Raw genomic sequence first — 25,709 nt, 5'->3', positions numbered from 1 at the left:
TTTTAAGGTAAAGTAATAGATTGATCAATATAAATACAAGATTCTGACCCCAGCTTGAAAACAGCTGTTCTAGTAGCTTCAGTGTGCAATAGATACTTTTTGAAAAGAGCAGCTTGATTATAGTCTAAATAGGAGATGACTAAACTTTAAAGCTTCAGCTTCAAATTAGAGTCTACTGAGCAGTGATCATAGTCTGCAGTCCCAATGGGAGTAACCTCATCAAATTGTTCTCATTTGCATAAAGCGTTGCCAACAGTCGCTGTCACTCATTTTGCAGGAAATCATCAACTGTCTTTAAAAATGAATGACTTTGTCACTAAATCACTGTAAGCTTGAATGCCTCTGAAGCGTTAGCTTTTATCGCTTGTATTAAGAAGCATCTGGTGTTGGAGTGGCATTGACTGATTCTGTTCTGATTCTGTGTAGTTTCTGCTTTCTCTGTAAGGTTGCATGTTCCTGTTTGTGGTACCCTTGTGAATGTGTATGTGGTTAAAGACTGGACAGAGAGGGGGGGGGGGTGCAGAGAGTCATAAAGAATGAATGATGTCAGAAGGGTGAGACGCTTCCGGCACTTTCTGCATGAGAGAACAGCCGCCTTGCTGTCATGCTGGCCGCCCTCTCTCTCTCTCTCTCTCTCTCTCTCTCTCTCTCACACACACTGACCTGCTCCTCAATATGCTAAGTGTGCATGGTGATGATAAAAAAGGGATTTTGCTGTACATTCTGTGCACTGTCACTGGTTAAATGTTGTACTTCTCTTAGTATTAACAGATTAATGTTGCACTGTTTCTTTATTGGTTATTCATTCGACATATGCTTGAAAGCCTTCTAATAATACCCTAGGAAATCCCTCTGTATGCTGAGAAATGCCCTTAAAGTGATTACAGTGGAAATAATCATGATTTATAGTGCTCAGACTATGCTAATCTGTTTGTGTATGTGTGTTTGAAGCATGAGAACTGTGGCGATAGAGAGTATATTTAAATGAAACAAATGATGGGAATTGCACACACTAATTAATTACTGTAGATTGAGATGCATTACAATGCAATATAATGTGACTTTATAAATCCCTGAGAAGCAATTTATTTTTGGCACAGGGAGGATCAGACAAACAGAAGCTGAGCTACAGGTGAAAACATGGGAATTCAATATGTTTAGATTGGAGTGTTAGGCTTACTTTAAAATGTCTTCCAGTAGCAAGATTCGCTTGTGCGAAGAAGCACTCTGTACCATATTTTAAAGAGCACTGATTACTAAAATAATATATTTATGAAATATACTTATGTGTGAATAGAATATCCTGGTTTTGGACACTTGACTGCATGTTAATTGCAACTTCATTAAAATCTATTTAAGTTTAAATTAAAATGAAACGCATGTAGCTAAACTTTAGTGTGTTTTTTTAGCCTTTTAAGTAAGACTTAAGTATATCTTTATTAAATTACTTATATTGTCTTTAAAATGTACTGTTTGTACTAAAACGTGTTTATGATTAAATAAATATTACATTTTAGACTTGTATGTCTTTAAATATATTTGTAATAACACATTTGTAATGATTAAGTTGCAGTTTAGTATATTTATTTAAATATAATTTAAATGTAATATTAAATAACACACTGCAGTTAAAGGGATAGTTCACCCAAAAGTAAAATTTACCATATGATTTACTCACGTTTAGGCCATCCTAGGTGTATATGACTTTCTTCTTTCAGACAAATACAATTTGAGTTATATTTTTTTTTAAAAATGTCCTGCCTCATCCAAGCTTTGTAATGGCAGTGAAAGGGTGTTGAGTACACATATTCATTCTGTTCAAAAGTTTAGACCCATGGCTCTTAATACATTGTGTTTCCTTCTGGTGCATCAGTGAGCGTTTGAAACTTCTGTAATAGTTGCATATGAGTGTTTGTCAAAAATGACGTATTTGGCATTATGATTGGTCAGATCGCCTGTCAGTCAACCTCCCTGCAAAGGGTCAATTGCTGCTTTTTAAATGTAACCGTAACAGAAAACAGTTACTCTTGTTGTATCACGATTATATAACACCCTTAGTAGTCCATTACTCCCTTAAGTGTTGTTGTGCACAATAAAATGTAATATGGAAAGTATACATAAATGTAAATAGGATAACCATAAACAGAAAGAATATACAACAAAATATATTATGGTATGTACAATACAAGATAGTGTACATAATAGAATAAAATATAAATAATTTGTACAAACTGTTATGAATCTATAATAATATCTGTAATCTTAGCATCTAAGACATAGTCTGGGGAATCTCTAGTAACAACTCCAGAGCTATCATCTTTAATGGCACTCATAATGTTTTGGGCCTCTTCTCCTGGTCTGCTGTTCATAGTGTCTAGACTTTGTAAGCCCACTCCAGTGGTTTCAGAGCAAATGTTTATGGTTTCCTGTTCTTGATTGTGTGAGTTGTGAAGCAGCAGACAATGGAGGAGCACAGATTACTATTAATATAAGAGCAGTAGAAAGGTTCGATGGCTTAATGGAGCATGCAGCATACACACACACACACACACACACACACACACACACACACACACACATATATATTCACCAGAAGAGAATGAGACCTTTACCCGAGCCAGGAAAAAAGTGAAACATGCAAGACATGTAAACACTCCAAATGAACTATTACATTAAATAAATATTTAGTTGAAAGTCAGTATATGGTTTCTGTGGTATCCTTGGTATGGTATTCCTTTATTTAAACACAATCAATCAAAAAATGTGATATTTGATCAATTAAGGACAATTTGTTTGCACTTTTAATTAGGCTTTTTTAAAAATAAAATTTGATGTGTTCTAGTACAACGGTGTGCCAAGTTTAATAAAAAAAATTGAAAATTACGAGATTAAAGTCGTAATATTTTAAGAATAAAGTTTAAATATTTCAAGAATAAATTGGAAATTATGAGAAAGTAAAATTTCAAGAGTAAAGTCGATATTTACGACAGTAAAGTCTAAATATTTTGAGAATAAAGTCAAAATGCTTCGAGAATAAAGTCAAAATTATGAGAATAAAGTCAAAATATTTTGAGAATAAAGTCGAAATGTTTCGAGACTAAAGTCGAAGTTACGTGAATGAAGTCGAAATATTTCGAGAATGAAATCGAAATATTTTGAGACTAAAGTTAAAATCGTAGCAATGGGAGCACCGAGAGAAGTTGCCAGGCCAACGGAATTTATTTGAATATATGTAGGATTATTAGCAAATCATACCATGCATTATACTTTTATTCTTGGAAATAATATTTCACATCTTCAATTGCATTCATTAGGCCTATTTGTAGTGCACCACCCACCCAATAATAGCAATAAGCTTTGTGCTTTTAGTACTTTTATTATAAGAAAGTCTCAGCTTTCAAAATCTGTCAGTTTTATAGTGAAAAACAAAGTGTCTTGCAATGTATTTTTCCACACTCTTTAATTATAGACAGTTATACACTATTATCAGCATATGTTGAAGTAGATTCGTCTCTTGTCGTCTCTGAGAGAATATGCACCTGAATGCAGACCTTCACCGGCATAACTTTTGTGCAAAGTTTGCACGTTGCTTGTGTTATATCCATTGGTTCACCATCATGGTTTAAAACAGAAATATTTCCAATATTGCAATGTAACCCCCAAGCGAAGCTATGTATCTTAAATGCAGGGAGACATGAAAGAGTAATCAACAATGCTGCACTGTCTGAAACACGTCTCTATGCTTGTGCGCGCTTTGGGCGAACATCCCACCCTCCCTGCAAATACTTTGTTCTCATAATTTCGACTTTATTCTCTAAATATTTAGAATTTATTCTCATAATATTTGGACTTTATTCTTGAAATATTACAACTTAAATCTCGTAATCTTAGAATTTTTTTTTTTTAACAATGCACGAAAACGCCGTCATATTCTAGTCTTTTTAATCAAATTTAATATTTTTAATTTAACAATTTAATTTAACTCATGTAATTGCCTCATTTAGTTGGGTTACTTTTCTAGATAGACAAGAAAATTACAAGAACTAAGCACGATTCCAACTTTAACACAGCAACAAAAATATTACCTAACCTAATTCCCTATCACTATTCCCTATCACAGGCATTTTACCAAACAAACAGAAAACTATTATTCATTATATTAGAGTAGAGAGTATATAAGAGTATATATAATATTTCCTGACCAGACCAAGTATCACCTTCCAGTCTGGCGAATGTACATGTTTGAAGCATCAGCAACAAGCAAGACAAGATAGGAGGACTGCAGTTGACCCATCTATTTACTTTGAAAACCATGCTATCACATGGCTTTCATAATAAGGGCACTTTCTAAGGCTATTCTATTTCTGTCCTGCTCCCTTACATTCTCTGTGTAGGTTATAGATGAATACAGTAATTGTATATAAAGATATAAAGTGAAAGAAAAACAGATGCACAAAATCAAATGTGATCTATGTGTAGATTGGGTGGCAGCTGTCTTTAGCTGCTGAAATGGAGGCACAAACAGGAGAAAAAAAACAATGACAGTGTTTACACGCACTGAGGCTGAGCAAGATAAAGTTCTTTGTGAGCGGGAAAGAATGGAAGGGATATTATGAATGACCAACGGAGACGCTGTAATGGATTTCATGTGCTGTTGTTTATCCCAAGATGCATTTGCATGCATGCCATACAAGCAAACACACACTCAGAGGAAGAAGAGAGTGAAATGGCAGTCATCAAAATGTGTAACTGCAAGAGGACCCGACTGCTGCCATATCACATCCATATCTCTGTGTGCCACCATATGGTGCTATCAGTCTTCGATGGACCTTTGATGGAAACTGACATATTAACTGTCTTAATTAATTAAGCATGAAGACAAGTGAAGACCAATCATTAAATGTGACAGGCAACAAATAGCCCAGTATAAACAGGCACAATGCCAATCCATACATGTGCATTTCATTATTACTTCTTTGTTTATGGAATATCTTGTTGTGGTCCATTTTGTGTTGTATTATTGAAGTGATGTGGGTTTAATGTTCTGTCTAATGTTTATTTGTTTTCTCCACAATGCTTCCTCTACAATCAGGAGGTGGAGGTTTGTATGATTGTGCATTTGTTTTTCCACTGGAACAGATTTTTTCTAATCTGCCTGATTGTTTGACGGAAAATTCTTCCAAGTTTACATTATTTGTTGTGTTTAATACTGTTGTAGTTGCATGATAATATAATAATGCAGTCTGCATTGAGTGTAATTGCTTGTAAGAATGCATAAGTACAGAGAAGGCAGGATAAAAATACATAGTTCGAACTGCAAAACTGATTACTTTATGTACCGTAACAAACAGAAGCTCAGAGAAAAGGAAATGAAGATTGTTGCTTAATTCTTCTGTTTATCAATTTCTGTTTTCTGTTTTAGGAACCAGGAACATGGAGCCCAGGAAAACCATTCGATCAAGGTAGGGCTGTCAGCCAAGGATAAGAAAATCATTGTGTTTTTCATGTGTGCAAAGTTGGAAATCTTTAAAGCAATTTTTTTACAACTACTTTTTCGTTTTTTAGTCAAATTCTTTCTCCTGACCAGCCAGACTCAGCAACAACTGCTTAACCAATGGCGTGAGTTTGAGGCGGGGTTATTTGTTTAACCAATTGAGAATCAGTGTTCATTAATAATTATTTTAAATAAAAGACATTATTTTTAAGTTTTTGTTCTTAAAACGCTCTTGCGTGCACAACTTTTTTCTAACATCACTGATTATGCCCAAGACGCCATTGCTAGTTTGAAAGCCTCACCCAAACCCTTGGCTGTTTCTAAGCAGTTATTAGAGTAAGGTTCTCTCTCTCTCTCTCTCTCTCCCTCTCTCTGTGTGTGTGTGTGTGTGTGGAGAGAATTTTGTGATGACCTGCATATACCCACAGCTTTCAGCCATACTGTAAAAAAAGTCTTTGAACAATAAAAATACATAAATCCTTAATACAAGATACATTTACTATACTTGAGAGACATGATAAAAAAAAAACTTTTAAAAATGTAGGATTACGAGATTAAAGTTTTATAGTGAAATACGAAAAATATCTTACAATAATGTGTTTTTCACACTATTTAATGTGGCACGACAGATTGCTGTATTCGCCTCATTAAGCAGCATGTGAATCAAACATCTTTTCAATTACAATGAGACGTTTGTTTCAATAAATTAGGCTATTCTGTTTTTTTCATGCCTTCTGATGTTTCTTCACATTTATATTGTGTTATAACTTGAAATAAACATGGAAAACACATTTCGTCACCTTAGAACGGTAAGGTTCTATCTGACATTTTTGTCAAAATTGAGTTATTTACATATTCTTATTTGGTGACAGCTTATTTACGTTATGTGGTGTTTCTTTTGTAAGCTGTGTACATTTTGGGCCTTTTTTTTTTTAGAAAACAAAAATGTTATCTACAGAAGTCTATGTAATGCAAAAACTTTGAAGCTTAATTTCTCAAAAGTGCTTAGAATGCAGATAGAACCTTATACTTCTAAGGCACTGAGTTATAATTTATATTTTGTGATAAAACTTATAGAATTTGAAAGCGGAGCTGTGTTATATTAAAAGCAACAAAGCACTAAATTATTGCGATTACTGGATGGCTGGCATGCTACAAATAATGAATGGATTTGAAGATGTTAAATATTTCCAATCATTTACTGTATTATACCATGAAACAGCTTGTGAATAGTCAATGTTATATAGCTTTAGAAAAGACAACAATATAACTTATGTTAATAAGTTGGAGCCCAATTCAACCTTTAAAATGTTTTATTGTTGTTTTTGAATTAAATACATATGAGGAATAAAAAGCTGGACGCCACAGATGTTTTTGCGGCGTAGGTAGTGGAATTTTCACAAAGAAAACAGTAGAATTAAATGAAATGAAGGTCTCATTGTAATGGAGCAATACAGCAATCTGTCACGCCACATGAAAGAGCATAAAAAACACATTATTGTAAAACACATTGTGTTTCACTATAAAACTTAAAGATTTAAAAAACTGAGACTTTATCAAAAGTTATCAAAAGTACAAAGCTTATTGCTATTACTGGGTGGCTGGCGCACTACAAATAATGAATGCAGTCGAAGACTGCATATTCTATGCTACATTCAAATCAATTCCAGTGGCCTGGCAACTTCTCCCGATGCTCCTGATCCGAGCAATTTGCATGTGCAATATAGGCTATACTCTCAAAAACTTAAATTGCTGCGATTTAATTCGTATAATTTCGACTTTATTCTCGAAACATTTTGACTTTATTTGACTTCATAATTTTGACTATTTTTCTCAAAATATTCCGACTTTAACTTTTAAATGTATAACTAATATATATATATATATATATATATATATTTTTTTTTTTTTTTTTTTACGTGGCACTAAAAACGTTGACATACTGTCGTTTTTTGTTGTTTTTAGAAATAAATACTTTTATTTAGCATTAAACTGATTGAAAATGACAGTACAAATAAAGTTCTGTTAAAGTTCTGCTCTTTCCAGCGATATATGAAGCACTGGTAGCTGCTTTTCTATTGGTCAGAGTGGCAAATTCACATGATCAACTTGAACATGAACAAAATCTGCTTTTTCTCCTTTTTTTTAACTTTTTCACACAAAACTCCCACTTGCACAAATTCCTTTTAAATTAATGGAATTCGTCTGCAAGATTTCACCAAGCAATGGTAAATGTGACTGCACTAATATGATAAGTACATCATAGTTAGTTCTAGAAAGTTAATCAAGATCCTGAAAAGTCTGTCAGCCAATCAGAACAAAGAATTCGGTGGTGTTGTGGTACTGTATACTTAATGTATGGGATTTATGCTTATAGGCAGTACAGTAATTTGCCAACATTAGCAACTTTACCAAGGATTAACTTTACCAATTTTGTTAGTAATAGAAATAGCAGCAGATTTGCCTTAATGATAAAAATGTTTTTGTTACAGGCTATTCATTTTATTGAGGTCAGTGGAAATGGAAAGATTTGAATCTCTGCTCCTTTGAGCCATAGCATCTTGTCGGTTATCAGTGTTGAGTGGATGTTAATCAGGCATATATGAGAACTCAGCTGTTGTGCTAATTCACAGTCACATGCTGTGGCCTAATACCCGTATCATCACGCTACATCCGTCTGAGAAAATGAGAAAACTGCTTTTTAAGACTCTCTATCACATCAAGCTCTCAGTGTGCAGTAAATCTTATGAGATTATGCATATTCGAAAGTCATTAGAAGCACGTTGAATATTCATCACGAGTTTGATATTTATGCAAATCACTATTGATAGAGCATTGAGTGAGTCAAAAAGAGCAAGCAGAGCAGTATGAAACAGATTCTGATCACACTCAAACATGATGATGCACAAATCAATCACAAATTCTGTCATAGACGCACACACACACACGGACAATGGACTCAGAGGGTGCTGAGGAGATTGGGATTGGATAAGCTCTAAAGCCTGTGCAGGATTTGACTAAGGCTCTTACCATGTGAGGTCAGAGAGCATTCGAAGTGTGGCTGTTGTGTGTGTGTTTGTACTTTGACAAGGAGAAGGTAAAGGATGAGTATGTTTGTAAGATATTGTCTTTCTTCCTCTTTGCATGTCTGTGAGCCTCTTAGGACTACAAAAGCACTTAATGGCATTAGGACTCTGTTACCCTTTCTTTCTCTCTCTTCTTCTCTATTCTTCCTTCTCGCTTACTTTTCGTCACAGAGCATTAGCCACTGCCCTATTTCAGGATATAACAGAAATAGAATCTTTATTCACACACACAAATCAGATCACACAAATATTACTTAGCATATGTTTGTCTGCAGTTGTATATGTGTCTTTCATGTATTTTTGTTGAAATGTGCACCTGAGATAATTCTTGGAGTTAAGTGGTTAGTAAAGGAGTTTACATTTGCTATTCAGCGGATGAATTGTGACCCTGGAACACAAAACCTTAACTAGCACGGGTATATTTGCAGCAATAGCCAAAAATACTCAAAATTATGACTCAAAATTATCCAGAAATCATTAGGATATTAAGTAAACATCACATACCATGAAGACATTTTGTAAATTTCCTACCGTAAATATATCAAAACTTAATTTTTGATTAGTAATATGCATTGCTAAGAACTTCATTTGGATAACCTTAAAGGCGATTTTCTCAATATTTTGATTTTTTTGCACCCTCAGATTACAGATTTTCGTATAGTTGTATCTCAGCCAAATGTTGTTCTATCCTAACAAACCATACATCAATGGAAAGCTTCTTTATTGACTCTTATAACTGGTTTTGTGGTCCAGTGTCACAATTTACTAAACCGTTTTTAGCGCAAAACCACCTGCAATCCAGTTTAACCAGGTGCTAAATGAGCTGAAATAGCACTTATAGGGCTAGTTCAAACAAAAATCAACATGTTATTACCCATATGACTTTTAATAGTCTTCAAAACACAAATGAAGGCATTTTAAAGGAAATCTAAAGAGATTTCTTGGCCCTTAACTGAAAGTCCACACAACAAACCTTTGATACTTCTAAAAGTTAGTAAAGACATTGTAAAAGTAATCCACATGAGACGAGCGGTTTAACATTGATTAGTGCTCATGTATACTGCAGAGCACATCAGATAAGATAAACAGCTGCTCAACCATACTTGCTTTAAATGCAAGAACAAACCTTATTCGAATCTGAAATGTGTTTGCATCACACACGAGTACAAACCTCATTGGTTCTTGTGCCATAAATAAGCATGTTTGAGCTTCTGTTTACCATATTTGATGTGCTCTATGTATGTGTTGATCAGTGTTTATATGTGAATAAAAATTCAATCTGTTTGTCATATAAAGTGTTTATCTTCAAAAGACCTATGACTTAAACGATAAGTTAATTTCCAGAATAAAAATTTCCTGATAATTTACCCCCATGTCATCCAAGGTTTTTGAAGGAAAAGTCCAGTATTTTTCTCCATGTAGTGGACTTCAATGGTGGCCAACAGGTTGAAGGTCCAAACTGCAGATTTAATGCAGCTTCAAATGGCTCTACACGATCACAGGTCTTATCTAGTGAAACGATCAGTCATTTTGCGCTAGCTCAACTTCATGCATTACGTAGTCACGTTGGAAAGGACACGTGGTGTAGGTGGAGATACCGACCCAGTGTTTACAAAGTGACGGTGCAAAGAAAGTCAAACGCCCTTTACAAAAAAATAATGAAACAACAATGTCGGATGATTTTGAAGTTGGAGGAGAAAATGAGATGGAGTTTTTCACCCTACCTTCCCTTTTTGAACCGAAGTACACAGACAAAGACCTAATCACGCATGACCTTTCCAAAGTGATTACGTAAAGTGTGAATCAGGGACGTGTATCACAGAGCTAGTGCAAGATAAGCATTTGTGGTTAAAAAGTATATAATTTTTCATTTTTTTTTTTTAGAAAATAACCAATGATTTCACTAGAGAAGACTCTTTTTCATCAGCTGGGATTGTGTAGAGCCATTTGATGCTGCACTGAACCTGCAATTTGGATCTTCAACCCATTGATCCCCATTGAGGTCCACTATATGGAGAAAAATTCTAGAATGTTTTACTCTTAAACCTTAATTTCTTTTCAACTGAAGAAAGAAAACCATGAACATCTTGGATGACATGCGAGTGAGGGGTGAGTAAATGATCAGGAAATTTTTATTCTGGAAGTGAACTAATCATTTAATCTTTTTCTGAACATTTTGAAGCATTTTTTTTTTTGTGTGTAAAGGACTTTCAATGAAAGGACAGAAATCTCTCAGATTTCATAAAACATTTTTATTTGGGTTTTGTAGATGAACAAAAGTGAGAGTAACTATATAACCCATTTGTCAAGGGGGTCATACAATGGACGAGAATTGCAGCAGTCTGCACCACTCACTTAAGTTTTCCATTAAATTACATAATATTCATCCCAAAATTATTTTTAATGTACATAATGTCGTCATGCTATGCTGGAAGATCATGTATTGTCAAACTCATCGATGCCACTTAATTTTTGAATTCTCACCTGTTTGGTACTGAACACGGTACTGAGTCTGATGTGAGTTGTCGTAGCCGCGGTGCGCCACTGTGCTTCACGTACAGTGGGCAACAACGTTCATTGTAGATTAGTATTTAGATTAGTCTTATATATTTTGTCTAATTCACAAAACAGTTCATTTCCAGTAAATCTGGTGCTAAAACAACACCGAAAACAACTGCAATTAACAACACTACAAGTGTCCATTCTTATTGAGTTTCCACCATGTGAAATAAATATTACACTCACATGTTCAGTATTTGCTATGTTTATCGGTTTTCATTGTTTGTATGCATGGGCTATACAAGTTTATTTTTATGTGTGTTTCAGCTCTGGACCCTGCCAAAGATCCGTGCCTCAAGATAAAATGTGGCCGCCGTAAAGTGTGTGTGGCTGAAGATTACCAAACACCCACCTGTGTTAGTCAACGTAGAATGAGGTAAACTTCCTCCACTCTATGTGACTCACAGTTTCTTCTCATTACTAAAACATGAGTAAAAACAGTGTACAGGTGTCGCCAAAATGATTGGCATACTTGCTGCCTTAAATTTGCGCATTACAAACACTCGAACATCATGGGTCAGTGATCTAGAACACCTCACAAAACACCCAGGAATGGTTGAAAACAAAACACTAAGTGGAAAGCAGAGCATCCAGAATTAATTTCTACTGAGTACCACTAGAGAAGTCTGAAAACAGCAGTTTGAGTAAACTGTTAACAAAAACACTGAATGTCATAAGAGGCTTTGGAACCGTCCAGTGGCTACACTACCAAATATCAAATTTATAGTGCCAATAACATTTGGTCCAGCTTTCAGTTTGTAATAATTCCATTTTCTTTTTTTCCAAGCCAAGTCCACTGCAAACTAAACAAACACATATGTGGATACCAGCAGATGTTTTATGTTTTTATTTGTTTTCCAGAAGAAATGTTTTAATATTTTAGGTAATTGTAATTGATTTTGGATTATGTAAATAAGTAAAGAGTTTCATAAGTTATGGGCTTGCTTTAACATTTTTGGAATTTTGTAAAAATTGATTTTACATGCGACATTTTCCTGCACATGTTTGATTCTAGATTTTTGAGAGGAAATAAGGACTGTTCTATGTTCTTACCCAGTCAACCTATACTGGAACTAACTGGGCATACTTGCCTGCCAAATCTGGGAAATGAGTTCTTCTGAGAGAGAGAGAAAGAGAGTGTGTGTGTGTGTGTTTGTGACCGAGGTGAAAATAAGGCACAGACTGACCTGGATTTTGCAAGCTACAGTTGTCAACAATGATTGTAGTTATGAAACTAATCAGTTGGTGAATTGGAGTGATAGCATAATACAATGTTTTTTTGTTTTTTTTTATAAATGGCCCAATGAAACACAAACAAGAAAATAAGTATGGAAAAAGAGAAGTATAAATAACAGAAGTATGGAAAAAAAACAACAACAACATTACATTCTCAGCTCGCACGCTACAAAAAGCAGTCACAAGTATGTTATACAGGGTTGTAGACATGAGGGAAAAATATTGTGATGTCGCTTATCATATAAATGTGTATATTTAAACAATAAAACAAAATGCTTATCAACCTTATCAAAAAGTCTTTATGTAATGTAGGGCCCTATGAAATCCATTTTATTTTTTCCCAAATTCTGTTTTATTTTTTCCAAATTCCGTTTTTTCCGTTTACATTTTTCTGGATTCCGTTTTTTCCTGTTTTAATTTTTTTTTAATGTTTAAATTAAATTTTATTAATCAAAGAGCATGTCTAATTAATTACAATTATTTTTTTCCCTCAGAAATTCTGTGTTGTGTATTTAATAAATGTTCTGGTTATCAAATGAAGGCATAAAACATTCATTTCATTTTTCTTTTAATTATTGAAAATTAAACAAACTTTTTTTATGGCAAACAAAGGGGAATTTACTATTAAAATTAAAACATGGAAAAAATGTTGTGTGATTATACCCTAAAAATAATGTTTGTTTCATTTTAGTAGTAGTAGTAATAGTAGTAATATATTTCTGGCACAATGTCTTCAAGTTAAACCGGACTTTTATTTTGACAGGTTGTCGTGTCTACCTTTACATGTATATGATATAACGCTAGTTTTCCTAAAATGGAACAGTCAAATGCTCATGAAGTGACATTCACAAGATATTGTTCATGTATTTATGTCCTCATTTAGTGAGACGACAGACGCTGAAATCACCACGAGCATCACAAGCACTTCAGTGTGTGTAGTAAACAAAACCGCTCCTCTGCTCCATTCACTAAAACGGAGACATGCAGAACCAGTGGCGGCTACTGGTCTGTCAAATAGGGGGAAGCTCATTTTCGGCCTACATCGTAAAATTGTCTATTTATTTATTCACAAGAATGTGCCTTATTGTCATAAGTCACAATGCAAACAATCGTAAAGCTTTAGTTTTATTATGCAAAATATGATGTATTTTTTCTTTTAGTCAGATGCTACTATATAGTATAAATATTTTGCAATTTAAATAAGGTTATTATGGAGATTTATTTATTTATTTATTTCTAAAGTATTTTAATAGAAATATAAGGTTTCATTATGTTATGTTAAAATTTTTCAAGATTACTATATATATATATATATATATTTATATTAATTTATAGTCATCCTCCATGTTAATATTTAATGTAGTAATCTATATATATATATTGATTACTACATTAAATATTAACATGAATGAATGAATGAACGATCTAAAAAAAATATTAAACTCTGTAAAAGTGAAACAAGGAATGTGGTGTATAATTGTGTGAAATGTATGATGAAAATCAAGCAATTTCGCCAAGCAAATATAAAGAAATAGGTTGCAGCAGTTTTATTTCGACTGAACTTGAGAAATCCACGATGGGACTGAGCGCGAATAGCTTCAGCGATTCCTTATAGTACAAAATCGCTGTCAGTCAAAAGGAGATGCAATCTTTCGACAGACCCTCCAATCATCACGCAGAAGCTCGGAGTCCAGGCCAGCCCACTCCTCATTTGCTCCTCATTCACCCCCAGAGACGCTGAGCGTCCGTGGGCGGGACATAATCGCAGCGTTTATCCAATGACCGTCTAGTTTCAAAGCACTGAAAAAAAACGTTCAAAGCAGCCCCATTGAAGTCAATGGACGCTGGGCTTCAACGGGGAAATGCACTGTGACGCTACGGGAATGTATGAGAAGAAAATCAAGTCAGCCGACCTGCTATATCTAACTGATTCTGAACGAACTCGTCTTTGAGATGAACGTTTTCTAACGCATTTTTAGTCAATAAAATGTTAATACAATAGTACATAATTTGACCATTAATTTTGTGACATTATAGGGGAAGCTGAGCTTCCCTTGCAGTCTTAAAGAAATCGCCACTGTGCAGAACATACAGGATTCACATTTAAATGGGATTTTTGCAGCGTAATATCTAAAGATACTAGTCCGTATTTCGGTTTTATTTAAGTGTAATGACCTACTTTGGATTAATTCATTCAAACTTTGACTAATTACGTGACATTCAGAAAATTTTGTCTAGTCTGGTTAGGCTTAGGGTTACAAGATATAATATAAGTCTCATGTGTCCCCAAAATGTGTCTGTGAAATTTCAGCTCAAAATACCCCACATATCATTTATATCATTTTAAAAAATGCCTAATTTGAGTGGAAGCAGAAACACTCTGTTTTTGTGCATGTCTCTTTAAATGCAAATGAGCTGTGGTATTGCAGCTCATACCTTAGATACTCTGCCAAAAAACATCAGTGTGGTTTGGATTATCATGTCTATCGCACACGAAATTATGTGTTTTAAAGCCATATTAGTTTAAACTTCTGATATACGGTTTTCAGAGTGCACACATCAGTAGCACGCACATAGAAAGCGGCTGTCACACGGCATGTGAGTGACTAAACTAAACTTCTCTTTCATGTCTTATTGCAGTTAAACTGTCAACAAGTTTGTGTTAAAAACACACATAAGTAATAAAAACGCAGTCGGTTTATGTCTGTGAAGGTAAACAGCTGGGAAATAAATCGCAAAAAAAAAAATGGTGACGCCGTGGGTAGAAACGTGCACATTAAGGGGCGGCAATATTATAATAAGATCCCCTTCTTAGGGGAGCGAAATCTGAGCGGCTCATTTTTTCACATGCTTGCAGAGAAAGGCTTACCAAAACAAAGTTAATGGGTTGTCATTTTCATGCACTTGGGAACCGATTATAGCACTTAAATGGAAAATGGTCTGATTTTCATGCTATGTCACCTTTAATTCTGGATTGGAAAATATCACTTTGGAATCAAATAGAAAAGCGAATGGAATAACACTGATTTACTGTCAACCCAAAGATTCATACTCCAACAAATTCAAAACAAACATCTCCTCAAAACCCATGAATGAAACTTTGTAAATAAAATAAAATATGAAGATATTCACTTAAAATGAGAATAAATATGATTTGTGTTGACCAGAATAGCCAAAGTGTGGTTTATGTGAAACCATCAGAGAGAATTTTTAAAACCAAAATTGCCTTTTTCCTTATTCAGTCTGTCATGTTAATAATGTTGCATACCGTTGGTCCATTAAATAAATTTCGATTGATTTTAGGTAAATTATTATTAATTACTTTTTGGTACTGTATTGGGTTGCCACTGAATCTCCCATGTAAATTACAGCTACTGAATCAAAAATAGTACAAAATCAGTGTAGCAGATGTTGGCAGGAAGAGGAAAAGTAAAAATAGGTTGCATTTCTGCAGATCAATATTGTTTGGTTCTTTATTGTTTGTGTTAAAAGAGCAATCTCTCTTTCTGTGTGCAGTTTTAAGGACATGAATTTAAACTCACCACTGCTGAAATGCAAAAGATGTCCAGTTGTGCACCCTTCACCTGTTTGTGGAACAGACGGACACACTTACTCCACCAAGGTAATGCGCACGCTACCTGATTGTGAGCATTGCCACTGTGTGTGTGTGTGTGTGTTTCTATACGTGTATACTGTCTGAATTGCTTTTCATAAAGCTGTGTTACAGAGGTATTCAACCAAGAGATTAATCCTCAATCAACAATGTACTTTACTTATCTCATCTTATCTTTATGTGTGTGTGTGTGTGTGTTGCAGTGTAAACTAGAATATCAAGCTTGCATCTCTGGGAAGCAGATTTCTGTGAAGTGTCCAGGACAGTGTCCCTGCCCTTCAGGAAATCCAGCAGAGAAGAGAGGTACACACATATTATTGATGTAGTTCATTTCTATCAAACCCATAAGGACACAAACACTGCCTTTGTTTTGAAAGGAAGATGTGCACTGCATACTGCATGGAGTATACACACTGAACATTTAATATGCAGTATGAACGCGCTAAGCATATGGGTCAGTGACCACGATAAAGAAAATGAAAATGCTTTAAAATTCTACTTTAAAACACATGTGAAATGTACTTGATATTCTTGTTGGTTTTGTATGGTTTTAGAAAAACATTTATGCCAGTTTTTAAGAAGAGTTTTAATTTAATGACACTAAAAATGTCAGGTGATATAACCAAGTAAAAAGGACATTTTTCCAGTCGCATTTTCCATTATTTTTTTCACAAAAATATAAAATATATACTGCTGTTACTTTGGGGCCAATAAGATGCAATAAATTTATCAAAAGTGATAGAAAAGGCATTTATAATTTTACAAAAGATTTTTATTTTAAATAAACCCTGTTCTGTTGAACATTCTATGGAAGCCCGTTTCCACCACTGAATAAAAAGGTTACTGCGATTTTTCAATCTCACTATTCTGACTTTTTTCTCAGAATTGCGAGATATAAACTCGCAATTGTGAGTTATAACGTAGACAAAAGAGATAAAAACTTGCAATTATGACTTTTTTTGTTTATATCTTGCAAAAGTTTTTATCTCGCAACTTTTTTCCTCGAAATTCTGACGTTTTTTGGTGAGATATAACTCGCAACTGCAACTTATATAGTCCAGTTTTAAGGGAGAAAAAAAGACTAATATGTTCTCAGAATTATTTATATCTATAGTTTATATCTAACAATTCTGACTTAATAACTTAAAACTGCTTGTTATAAAGTCACAATTGCAAGATATAAACGTATAATTCTGAGACAAAAAGTAAGTAAATTGTGAGTTTATATTTCACATTTCTGACTTGACTTTTTAGAATTGCGAGTTACTCGCAATTGCGACTTTATATCATGCAATTTTATAGTCACATTTTCATTTGTTTTTTTTTTCAGTGGTGGAAACGGCCTTCCATAACATTCTATTCATCAAAGAAACCTGAAAAATGTTTATTTTCAAATAAAAAGCAGTTTACACAAAAATATTAGGCAGCATAGCTGTTTTCAAAATGAATAATAGTAAGAAATGTTACTTGACCAGCAAATGATTTCTGATCATGTGACACTGAAGACAGGAGTAATGGCAGCTGAAAATTCAGCTTTGCCATCACAGGAATAAATTACATTTTATAATGTATTAAGAAAAAATATCATAATATTTCATAATATTAATGTTTTACTGTGTTTTTCATTAAATAAATGCAGCCTTGAGCATAAGAGTAAACAATCTTACTGAGCCCAAACCCGTGAGTCTGCACAAGTTTTCTTTCTTTTTTTTTTTTGTGAAATAATAATGGAAAGTTATGCTTAATTTTTCAACTTCATTTTAGGACAGTTAACACTATTACATTTTACACTTTATGCCCCCAGAAATTGCCTATAAATTTTTTTTTAACTTTGAAATTAAAAACATGCTCATCATAGACGAGGTGTATTCAAGTCCTTCTATGCATGAATTGAATTTTTTAATAGATCCAGACACTGTCATTGACCTATACTGCTTTCTTAATTAAAGGAATGGTGTTTAGTTATCAGCTTGTAAATCCAATTTTTTTTTCTGTAAAAAAGTTTTAGGTCTTGCCAATCTAGTGTCTAATGTGTTTTTTCTCCCTAAAGCCTTCATAAATGGAAAAGATGAATATCTTATGTCATTACTTGATGAACCAACAAATTATTCTATATCTGAAACTAATCTTTCATCTCTGTAGCTGTGGGAAGGGATACGTACTCTTTAGGGTGGGTACCTGGCATGTTTTCATCTGCAACGAGAGCAGCAAAGAGATTTCAATACACCAGACTAGTCTTATTTTGTGTAGAATCTCAAAGCTACTGAATCCCTTAGGAACTTATTAAATGTTTGCTGTTCCAGATTGGTTGTGTCAGTGTGTATTCGTGTACGTGTGAGAAAGACAGTGCGGTAATGTTTGTTTTCATCATTATCCCAATGAACATAAGAGGCCTGTCTTCAGCTGCTCTGCTTCAGGTCTGTAGAGGAAATTCACTTACATTCACCATCAAAAGATTGTCAGTGACACCTTAGAGCTCGAAGCAACGCAAACTAAACTTAAGATCATGGAACTGAAGTCACAACAGATTTCTGACGGGGTGAGAAGTATGAATATTGTTCTTACCAGCTGCCAAATATCGGCAAGATCAAAGCTCTTCATATAGACATGACCGTTCCAAAGTTTGAGGTCAGTATGAAATTGTTTTTATTTAGCAAAGAAACATTGCATTTATCAAAAGTGACGGTAAAGACTTATAATATTGCAAAAAAAGTTCCATTTCTTTAGAAGTGTGTTTAATAATCCTAAAAAAAAAATGCTTATGTAACACAACTATGTTTTTTATTATTGATAATAATAAGTTCCTTTAGCACCAAATAACCATTTAAAATAATTTCCGAAGGATCATGTGACACAGGAATATATTACATTTTAAAATATATAATAATAAAGCAGTTTTCAATAATATTTCATGTAATGTTTTTACAGTAGTTTGCTGAAAAAAGAAATGCAACCTTGGCAATCATCCTTGGTAATCAAGAGACTACTGGCAAAAATCTTATATATTATATATATATATATATATATTTTGTTTTTTTTGTTTTTTTAAATCAGTGACGGAAAAATCTGAAGGTCGTCCGTCATTTTGACAGATTACTCCGAGGGTGATCTATTGTAAATTGTAGCTGCAGTCCCACCCCTGTCCAGTTATCATAATGGCCCAAAATGCAACTTTAAAAATCTTTTATGTTAGAATAAGAAGTTTAAATATATTTATAAAACTACACGTTTTGCCTGGAATACCTATCGTTTTATATCGTCATGTGACCACGATGCTATCGAGATAATACTGTTGCATCCCTACATTATACGTATTTAGGCTAATAAACTTTATTTATTATTTATTTATTTATTCCTTTTATTAGTATTAAAGTTAGCCATTTATTGAAAATGCCTCTTTTATCTTATTGCTCTTGCAGACTTTAAAGGAGTAGTTCATTCCACAATAAATTTCCTGATGATTTACTCACCCCCATGTCATCTAAGATGTTCATGTCTGTCTTTCTTCACTGGAAAAGAAATTAAGAATTTTAAGGAAAACATTCCAGGATTTTTCTCCATATATTGTGTTGCCAAGTCTGCGGTTGTTTTTAATGTCCGCAGGTTGAAGCGACCCCAGTAACATCATATTTAGCCCCTGGATTGTGAATTTACCAGAGGAACCACGACAAACGACAAAAAGTGTGTATTTTAAACCCCAGAACTTGATTTTTAACGAGGGGACCCTCCTCAAAATGCAAATGGGCTAGTTTAGCAATTAGGTGGGTTTTGTTGTGAAAACCTGGCAACCCTGTCTATATAGTGGACTTCAATGGGGATCAATGTGTTGAAGGTCTAAATTGCATTTTCATTGCAGGTTCAAAGGGTTCTACACGATTCCAGCCAAAGAATAAGGGTCTTATATAGTAAAACGATCAATCATTTTATAAAAAAAATTAATTAATAAAAATTTATATACTTTTCAACCACAGGGTCACCCATGACGTAGGCGAAAGTATCGACCCAGTGTCTTTACAAATGTGGAGAAGTGTTATTATTATTATTATTACTTTTTTTTAAATTACCAATCGTTTGGCTAGATAGGACCCTTATTCCACACTGGGATCATGTAGAGCACTTCAGAGAACCTTCAGAGGACCTTCAACCTATCGATTCCCACTAAATGGAGAAAAATCTTGGAATATTCTCCTCAAAGACCTTAATTTCTTTTAGACTGAAGAAAGAAAGACATGAACATCTTGGATGACACTGGGGTGAATAAATGATCAGGAAATTGTAATTCTGGCATCAACTAATCCTTTAATAAAAGCAGTAAACCACTCAAGGCTGTGCGTTATAATGATTTTACAATGGTTAAAAGACATGCCATTCTTCAGAACACCTCTAACTTATAGTGAGAGGTGCAACAAATGGCTTCTTTTTGCTTTATCCGTTTTTCATTTTAATTGTGTATCCACAAGGGTTTATATTTGTCTGTGAGTTTTTATTTGCCAAGAGACATCAAATCATATTGACTGTTTTCCCAGACTTAATTATCCAGAGCTAATTAAAGAACAAACTGAAAAAAAATCCAAACATCCCATTATTATATATACTCAACACAAACTGATTTTCAAAAAAAACAGATACAAAATGTCAGAGGAGAAACAGCCTGATTTGTGTCTCTGCTAAATTCTAGAAACATTTAATAATTGCACGCAAGAATGGAAAAAGAACAAATCCGAAATTAGAGAACGTGAACATAAACCCCTTACAGCTGCTTCTGAATGCAAAGCCCCAACCCTTCCTTCCTTCCAGCACTACATCTTATCAACAATCAGCACAGATGTATGATGCACTAGCTACAAGAATTCAATCAGTTACGCTCATTAATTACTTACAACAAAACTAGATTTGTCAAATGCCCCAAACCATCCCCAAACAATATACACCGACTATTAAATCTAATGAACATATCAACACAAAACACATTGGATGCAGAAAATACAATCAAGTGAATTGGAAATTATTTATACATTGGATAAGTACACATCTTCCCAGCAGGCAGTTATTGTTGATGTTATCCAATATTATGGGTTTTATAGCCTGCAGCGTCACCAGGCAGGATGTACTGCCTACAGGACAATAATAGCAGGGATTGCTCTTCTCACCCTGAGGGTTAACTGGACTTAAGTACCTTCCTTAGGGGCACAAAGGTGAGAGAGCTGTTAGGTGAACAGTCACTCTCGACTTCATTGATAAGCCTTAAAACCCAACAATGAACCTGGATGTTTTATTTATTCCTAAACACTAATCAAGTTTATCTGTAATCAGTAAAGCTAGAATAGTGTTACTTGAAAATTTTTATACTCAAGTTAATAGAGTCCAACAATGTTCACACACATTTTCAGCAGCCCTGGGAATTTCCGCCATTCATTTAAATAGATTAAATGCCTGGTATTCCACAGCCAAAAATCTAGTTATCACTTTTATTAAAGGGGTCATCGGATGCTAAGTTCACTTTTACATTGTTTGAACATCAATGTGTGTTGGCAGTGTATGTACAAATCTACCCTGTAATGATAAAAATCCATGCAGTGTTTTTTAATTAATCTGTAAAAATAATATCCCCTTTTTCAAATCGAGCCATTCTCAGATGCCTGTCGTTGTTGCGTCACATCTGAGCTGTTGAAGATGCAGTGAATTACGTTTGTTTGTGAAGGGAATGCTCCTCCCGATCTACATATATCCGTCTATGTTCGCACAAATCATTCATGATCCAGCTTCACTTACAGCAGAAGTGAGTATAAGGTTTTTTTTTTTTTTTTTATTCTTTGCAATCGCCTTTCTTAATAATGTGCTAGTTAGTAAGTTTAGCGGCTAAATGTGGCTAAAGTAAACAGGCTCAGAGAGAAGAGAGGGGCGGGGCGAGCAGAGCTCATTTGCATTTAAACCAGCCACGACCAGAATGAGATGATTTTTGCAGAGCTGATTTTGGCAAAGTAAAAAGGGTTGTTTTACACAATCATTGTGAATTTTTAACCAAAGTATATTATACACTTTTCATTAAGACCCTAAAGAATCATATCAACTTGTGGAAAATGGGCATCCGATGACCCCTTTAAATTAACACATGTATATGTAACTGAAGTAGAGCAAAACAAGTACATAGGTATTTCTTAGATAATTTTGCCCATTTGGAGAAATGTGCCTACCACCACAGGCACAAATCAATAGAATCTGTTTATTTTACATCATCTAATTTACTGATTCATTATAGGCTTTATTTATTTATTTATTTATATGTATATATCTGTCATATTTCATATTATGAAGACTGGAAAAACAAATGCAAAATATTATAAGTGAAAATCCTAATAGTAATTCCAAATTGCAATAGCCTATGTTTCTCTATTCAAACAACAGCGGTTGCATAAGTGCATTTATTCAGCAATCACAAAACCAAACAATACAGTCGAGATCTCGTGACAGAACACAGACTGGTTGAGTGACACTTTCATTTTGATCGCTAAACTCCAGCTTGTTTGTCTGTGTTTTCAGATCATCATGGGCACTTCCGCAATGAAGAGCTAGCTTGTACGCATGGTTGCCAGATTGCTTCAAATAAGCAAAACACTGGGCAGAAAATGTATCCTTGTAACAGCGAAGCTCTGATTCAGGGATTTGATCTCTTGATATCTGGCAAACGCACTCATGAAAGCTCGCGTAGTAAAGGCGTGTAATACGTAAGGGGATGTAATATTGGACGTTCTGGACGTTCTTTTGGGAAAATATGCTTGAATTTGAAATATTCGATATTCACAATATTTTCAAATTTTATATCGTCGTCAATATTCAATATATCACCCAGCCCTATAGCAAGTCATAAATGATAAAATATAAAGTAACCTCTAAATGTTTGAAAATGCCCTTGCTACTTTTGACACCATCAGAATTTTTTTAAAGAGTGGGGTCAGAACAGAATAAAAATGATGCTTTTTTTTTCATGCTTGCTCATCGAACCATAAACAGTTATTATACAGGCACCTGTGGAACAGTCCTTAAGACACAGTTTACAAGCGACAGACAATGAAGGTCACAGATGCAGTAACTTAGGACACTAGAATAATCTCCTGATCACCAGTGTGAACAGGTCATAGTCCTGCAACAGTGAGGCATTAGGATGGCAGATGTGGCCAAAGCAAAAAACTGCATAATGTAAAATGCCTAAGACAGTGCTATGCAGACAGGAAGGACAGCTGATCATCCTTGCAGTGGGAAACCAAGTGTAACCATGTGTCCCTACAGAATGTGCAGGGACTTGCAAGTGCCTCCGTGGAAGAGTGAAGCAACATCTCACAGCAACAACTAGCAAACTGCTGCAATCCACGAGGATGAGATGCAATGTAGTACTTAGGCTACGTGCACATTTGAAAATGGTGTTTTTGTTTTAAAATGCTCTCTGTCCACATTAGCGTTTTCAAATGTTTTCCAAAAGTTTCTCATCCACACTGAAACGTCAGAAAACATTCAATTAGCCTTACTGTGCATATGTAAAACCTCACGAAATATGTAAACATCTTTTGTGAAATATCTTATTCAGGTCAGTACTAAATAAACACTAACATGCATTTTGTATGATCCCTCTTACTTTGGTAAAATACTTAACATTTTTGCAGATTCTGAAGGGGGGGGGGGGGGTAAACTGTTGACCTCAACTGTATCTGTACTCACTCTACTAAAAATATTTTAGCAGTCTGGCTCAATTATGTTATTCAAAATATGGCTTATGGTTAGAGTAATCTTTCACAGGAAATACTGCAACTAAACAGTCTTTTAAAAATGAAATCGCACTGATTAGTGTTGCTACAGGAGCACATATCATTGCTTAACATCACAGCCCCCAAGATAATCCCTAAAAAAGATTTCTCTTTGGAAAAAAAAATAAGGAGTGGTCATCTTCAGAAACTGTGTTGTGCTTGATTATTTAATTTATCTATTGGATGTTCTGTGTTTTTCTGTGTAGAGTGCGGTACCCCGGAGATGATTGAAGTGGTCAGCAGATTACGAGAGTGGATCACAGTTCTTCATGAAAGTGGCAATCCCAGCAAGAAATACAAGTTCCAGAAACCAGAGAAAAGTGAGCACATGCACACACACACAAATCCCAACAAGCTAATATTAGTGCTAACCTATTATCCATGATAATGAAATCAATGTCAAATTAAATTGTTTTTCTACGATCTCTCTGTATGTCTGTGTAGAGGTGGACACGAGTAAGGTGTCCCTCTGTAAGGACTCTTTGGGCTGGATGTTCTCCAGACTGGACACAAACTTTGACCTTCAGCTCGACCAATCAGAGCTGTCCGGCCTGAGCTCAGAGAAGAGTGATGTGTGCACTAAAGCCTTCCTCAGGTCATGTGACCCAGACAGAGACAGGCTTGTTTCCAGCCAGGAGTGGTGTTCTTGCTTTCAGAGATATCAAGGTAAACTTTAGCCCAATTCAGACAGTAATTATTTCTCAGGGGGATGTCTGTAAAAATAAATCTCAGTGATAAAATTCATGCATTCAGATGAAGATATATTCATGGTGGAGGTGTAAGTTTGTGATCCTCCTTGGTCAGTTACATTACTTGAATGAATAATAAAATAATATTTTATTTAATAATAGGAAAATTGTATAATATTTATGTATCAATAGCCTACCTAATAATAGGAAAATGGACACACTATTGTTTTTTCTGCGATACATTTTATCTCAAAATGATGGATGTCATTTTAAAAATGTTGAAATTAGTAGAAACAAGTTAATGAATCCTCCAGTTTACACAAGTTAACATATGACTCAGCTACTATTTCAAATGTTTAGATAAAATATTGTTGTACTGAAGGTGTCTGTCTTTAAAATGCATGCAAGTTCCTGCAAAGTTACTATACAGTACCTGGCAGTGGTCAAGAAGGATTTACAAAATAACTTTTGAATTTATCCCCTCTCGTAAACTCTTGAGATGTGGATTCGGACAGCAATTAAATTACCACAACCTTGGTGTTTGTCCAAAAAAAATGGATTGTGTGAGGAAAAAAAAGACATTTTGGATTCAGACAGCAGTAAAATTACAGACTAGGCCCTGCAAATGTGAAAATACCTTACATCCCCATGAGAAACAATTACTGTCCAAACAGGGATTTGTACAAACTTTTCCACTTGCTTCCAAAAAATTTAAGATGAAGAACTACTTTTTCTCATCCAACTCAAGTGTGTTCACATACTGTGGTACTAGCTATGAAACCTTTACACGAGCACACTACATAATAGGACTAAATACAGTTAAGTTACAAAACAGTTATGTAAGCCATAATAAACCCTGACAGGGAGATCAGGACCTTGGTGTTACGGTCCAGGACTTTGACGTGAACAGACATGAAAGTCTGAACACCAGAATGTTTCTACAGTATGACCATGGCTCAAATATAGTTTATACAAAATATAGTCTTTATACAAAAATATTTCAATAGGTAATGATATAATGTACCATTGAGAATTATGTCTTTCAGAGTATTTGGCTTAATAATAAAGTTCTATATGTTAACATTAATTAATTTGTTCTGAACTAACACTTTTTTTTTTTTTTTGTCTTACTGTTAATTTATAAATATACTATTCTTCATATACATGTAGTGTAAGTTCATAATGCTTTAGTTAAATGTTTTAATGTTTTTAAAATGTATTGTTTATTCATAA

General features: G+C 34.4%; 1 protein-coding gene across 4 annotated transcripts in view; it reads left to right on the top strand.

The window, feature by feature from the left end:
- spock3 (SPARC (osteonectin), cwcv and kazal like domains proteoglycan 3) overlaps window positions 1-25,709 on the top strand; it is a 64,852-nt gene that overhangs the window by 31,844 nt on the left and 7,299 nt on the right. For all 4 annotated transcript variants that reach the window (XM_051114867.1, XM_051114876.1, XM_051114859.1 and 1 more), the window contains 6 exons: window positions 5,423-5,462; window positions 11,407-11,515; window positions 15,892-15,997; window positions 16,192-16,291; window positions 23,994-24,107; window positions 24,232-24,453. In XM_051114867.1, the coding sequence (XP_050970824.1) occupies window positions 5,423-5,462; window positions 11,407-11,515; window positions 15,892-15,997; window positions 16,192-16,291; window positions 23,994-24,107; window positions 24,232-24,453 (691 nt within the window). The remainder of the gene's footprint in view (window positions 1-5,422; window positions 5,463-11,406; window positions 11,516-15,891; window positions 15,998-16,191; window positions 16,292-23,993; window positions 24,108-24,231; window positions 24,454-25,709) is intronic.

This window comes from Labeo rohita, chromosome 1 (genome assembly GCF_022985175.1).
Source record: "Labeo rohita strain BAU-BD-2019 chromosome 1, IGBB_LRoh.1.0, whole genome shotgun sequence".
NCBI classification, from domain to species: Eukaryota; Metazoa; Chordata; class Actinopteri; order Cypriniformes; family Cyprinidae; genus Labeo; species Labeo rohita.
The sequence above is the reverse complement of the archived record's forward strand: the minus strand, read 5'-3'. Positions and strand labels throughout refer to the sequence as shown.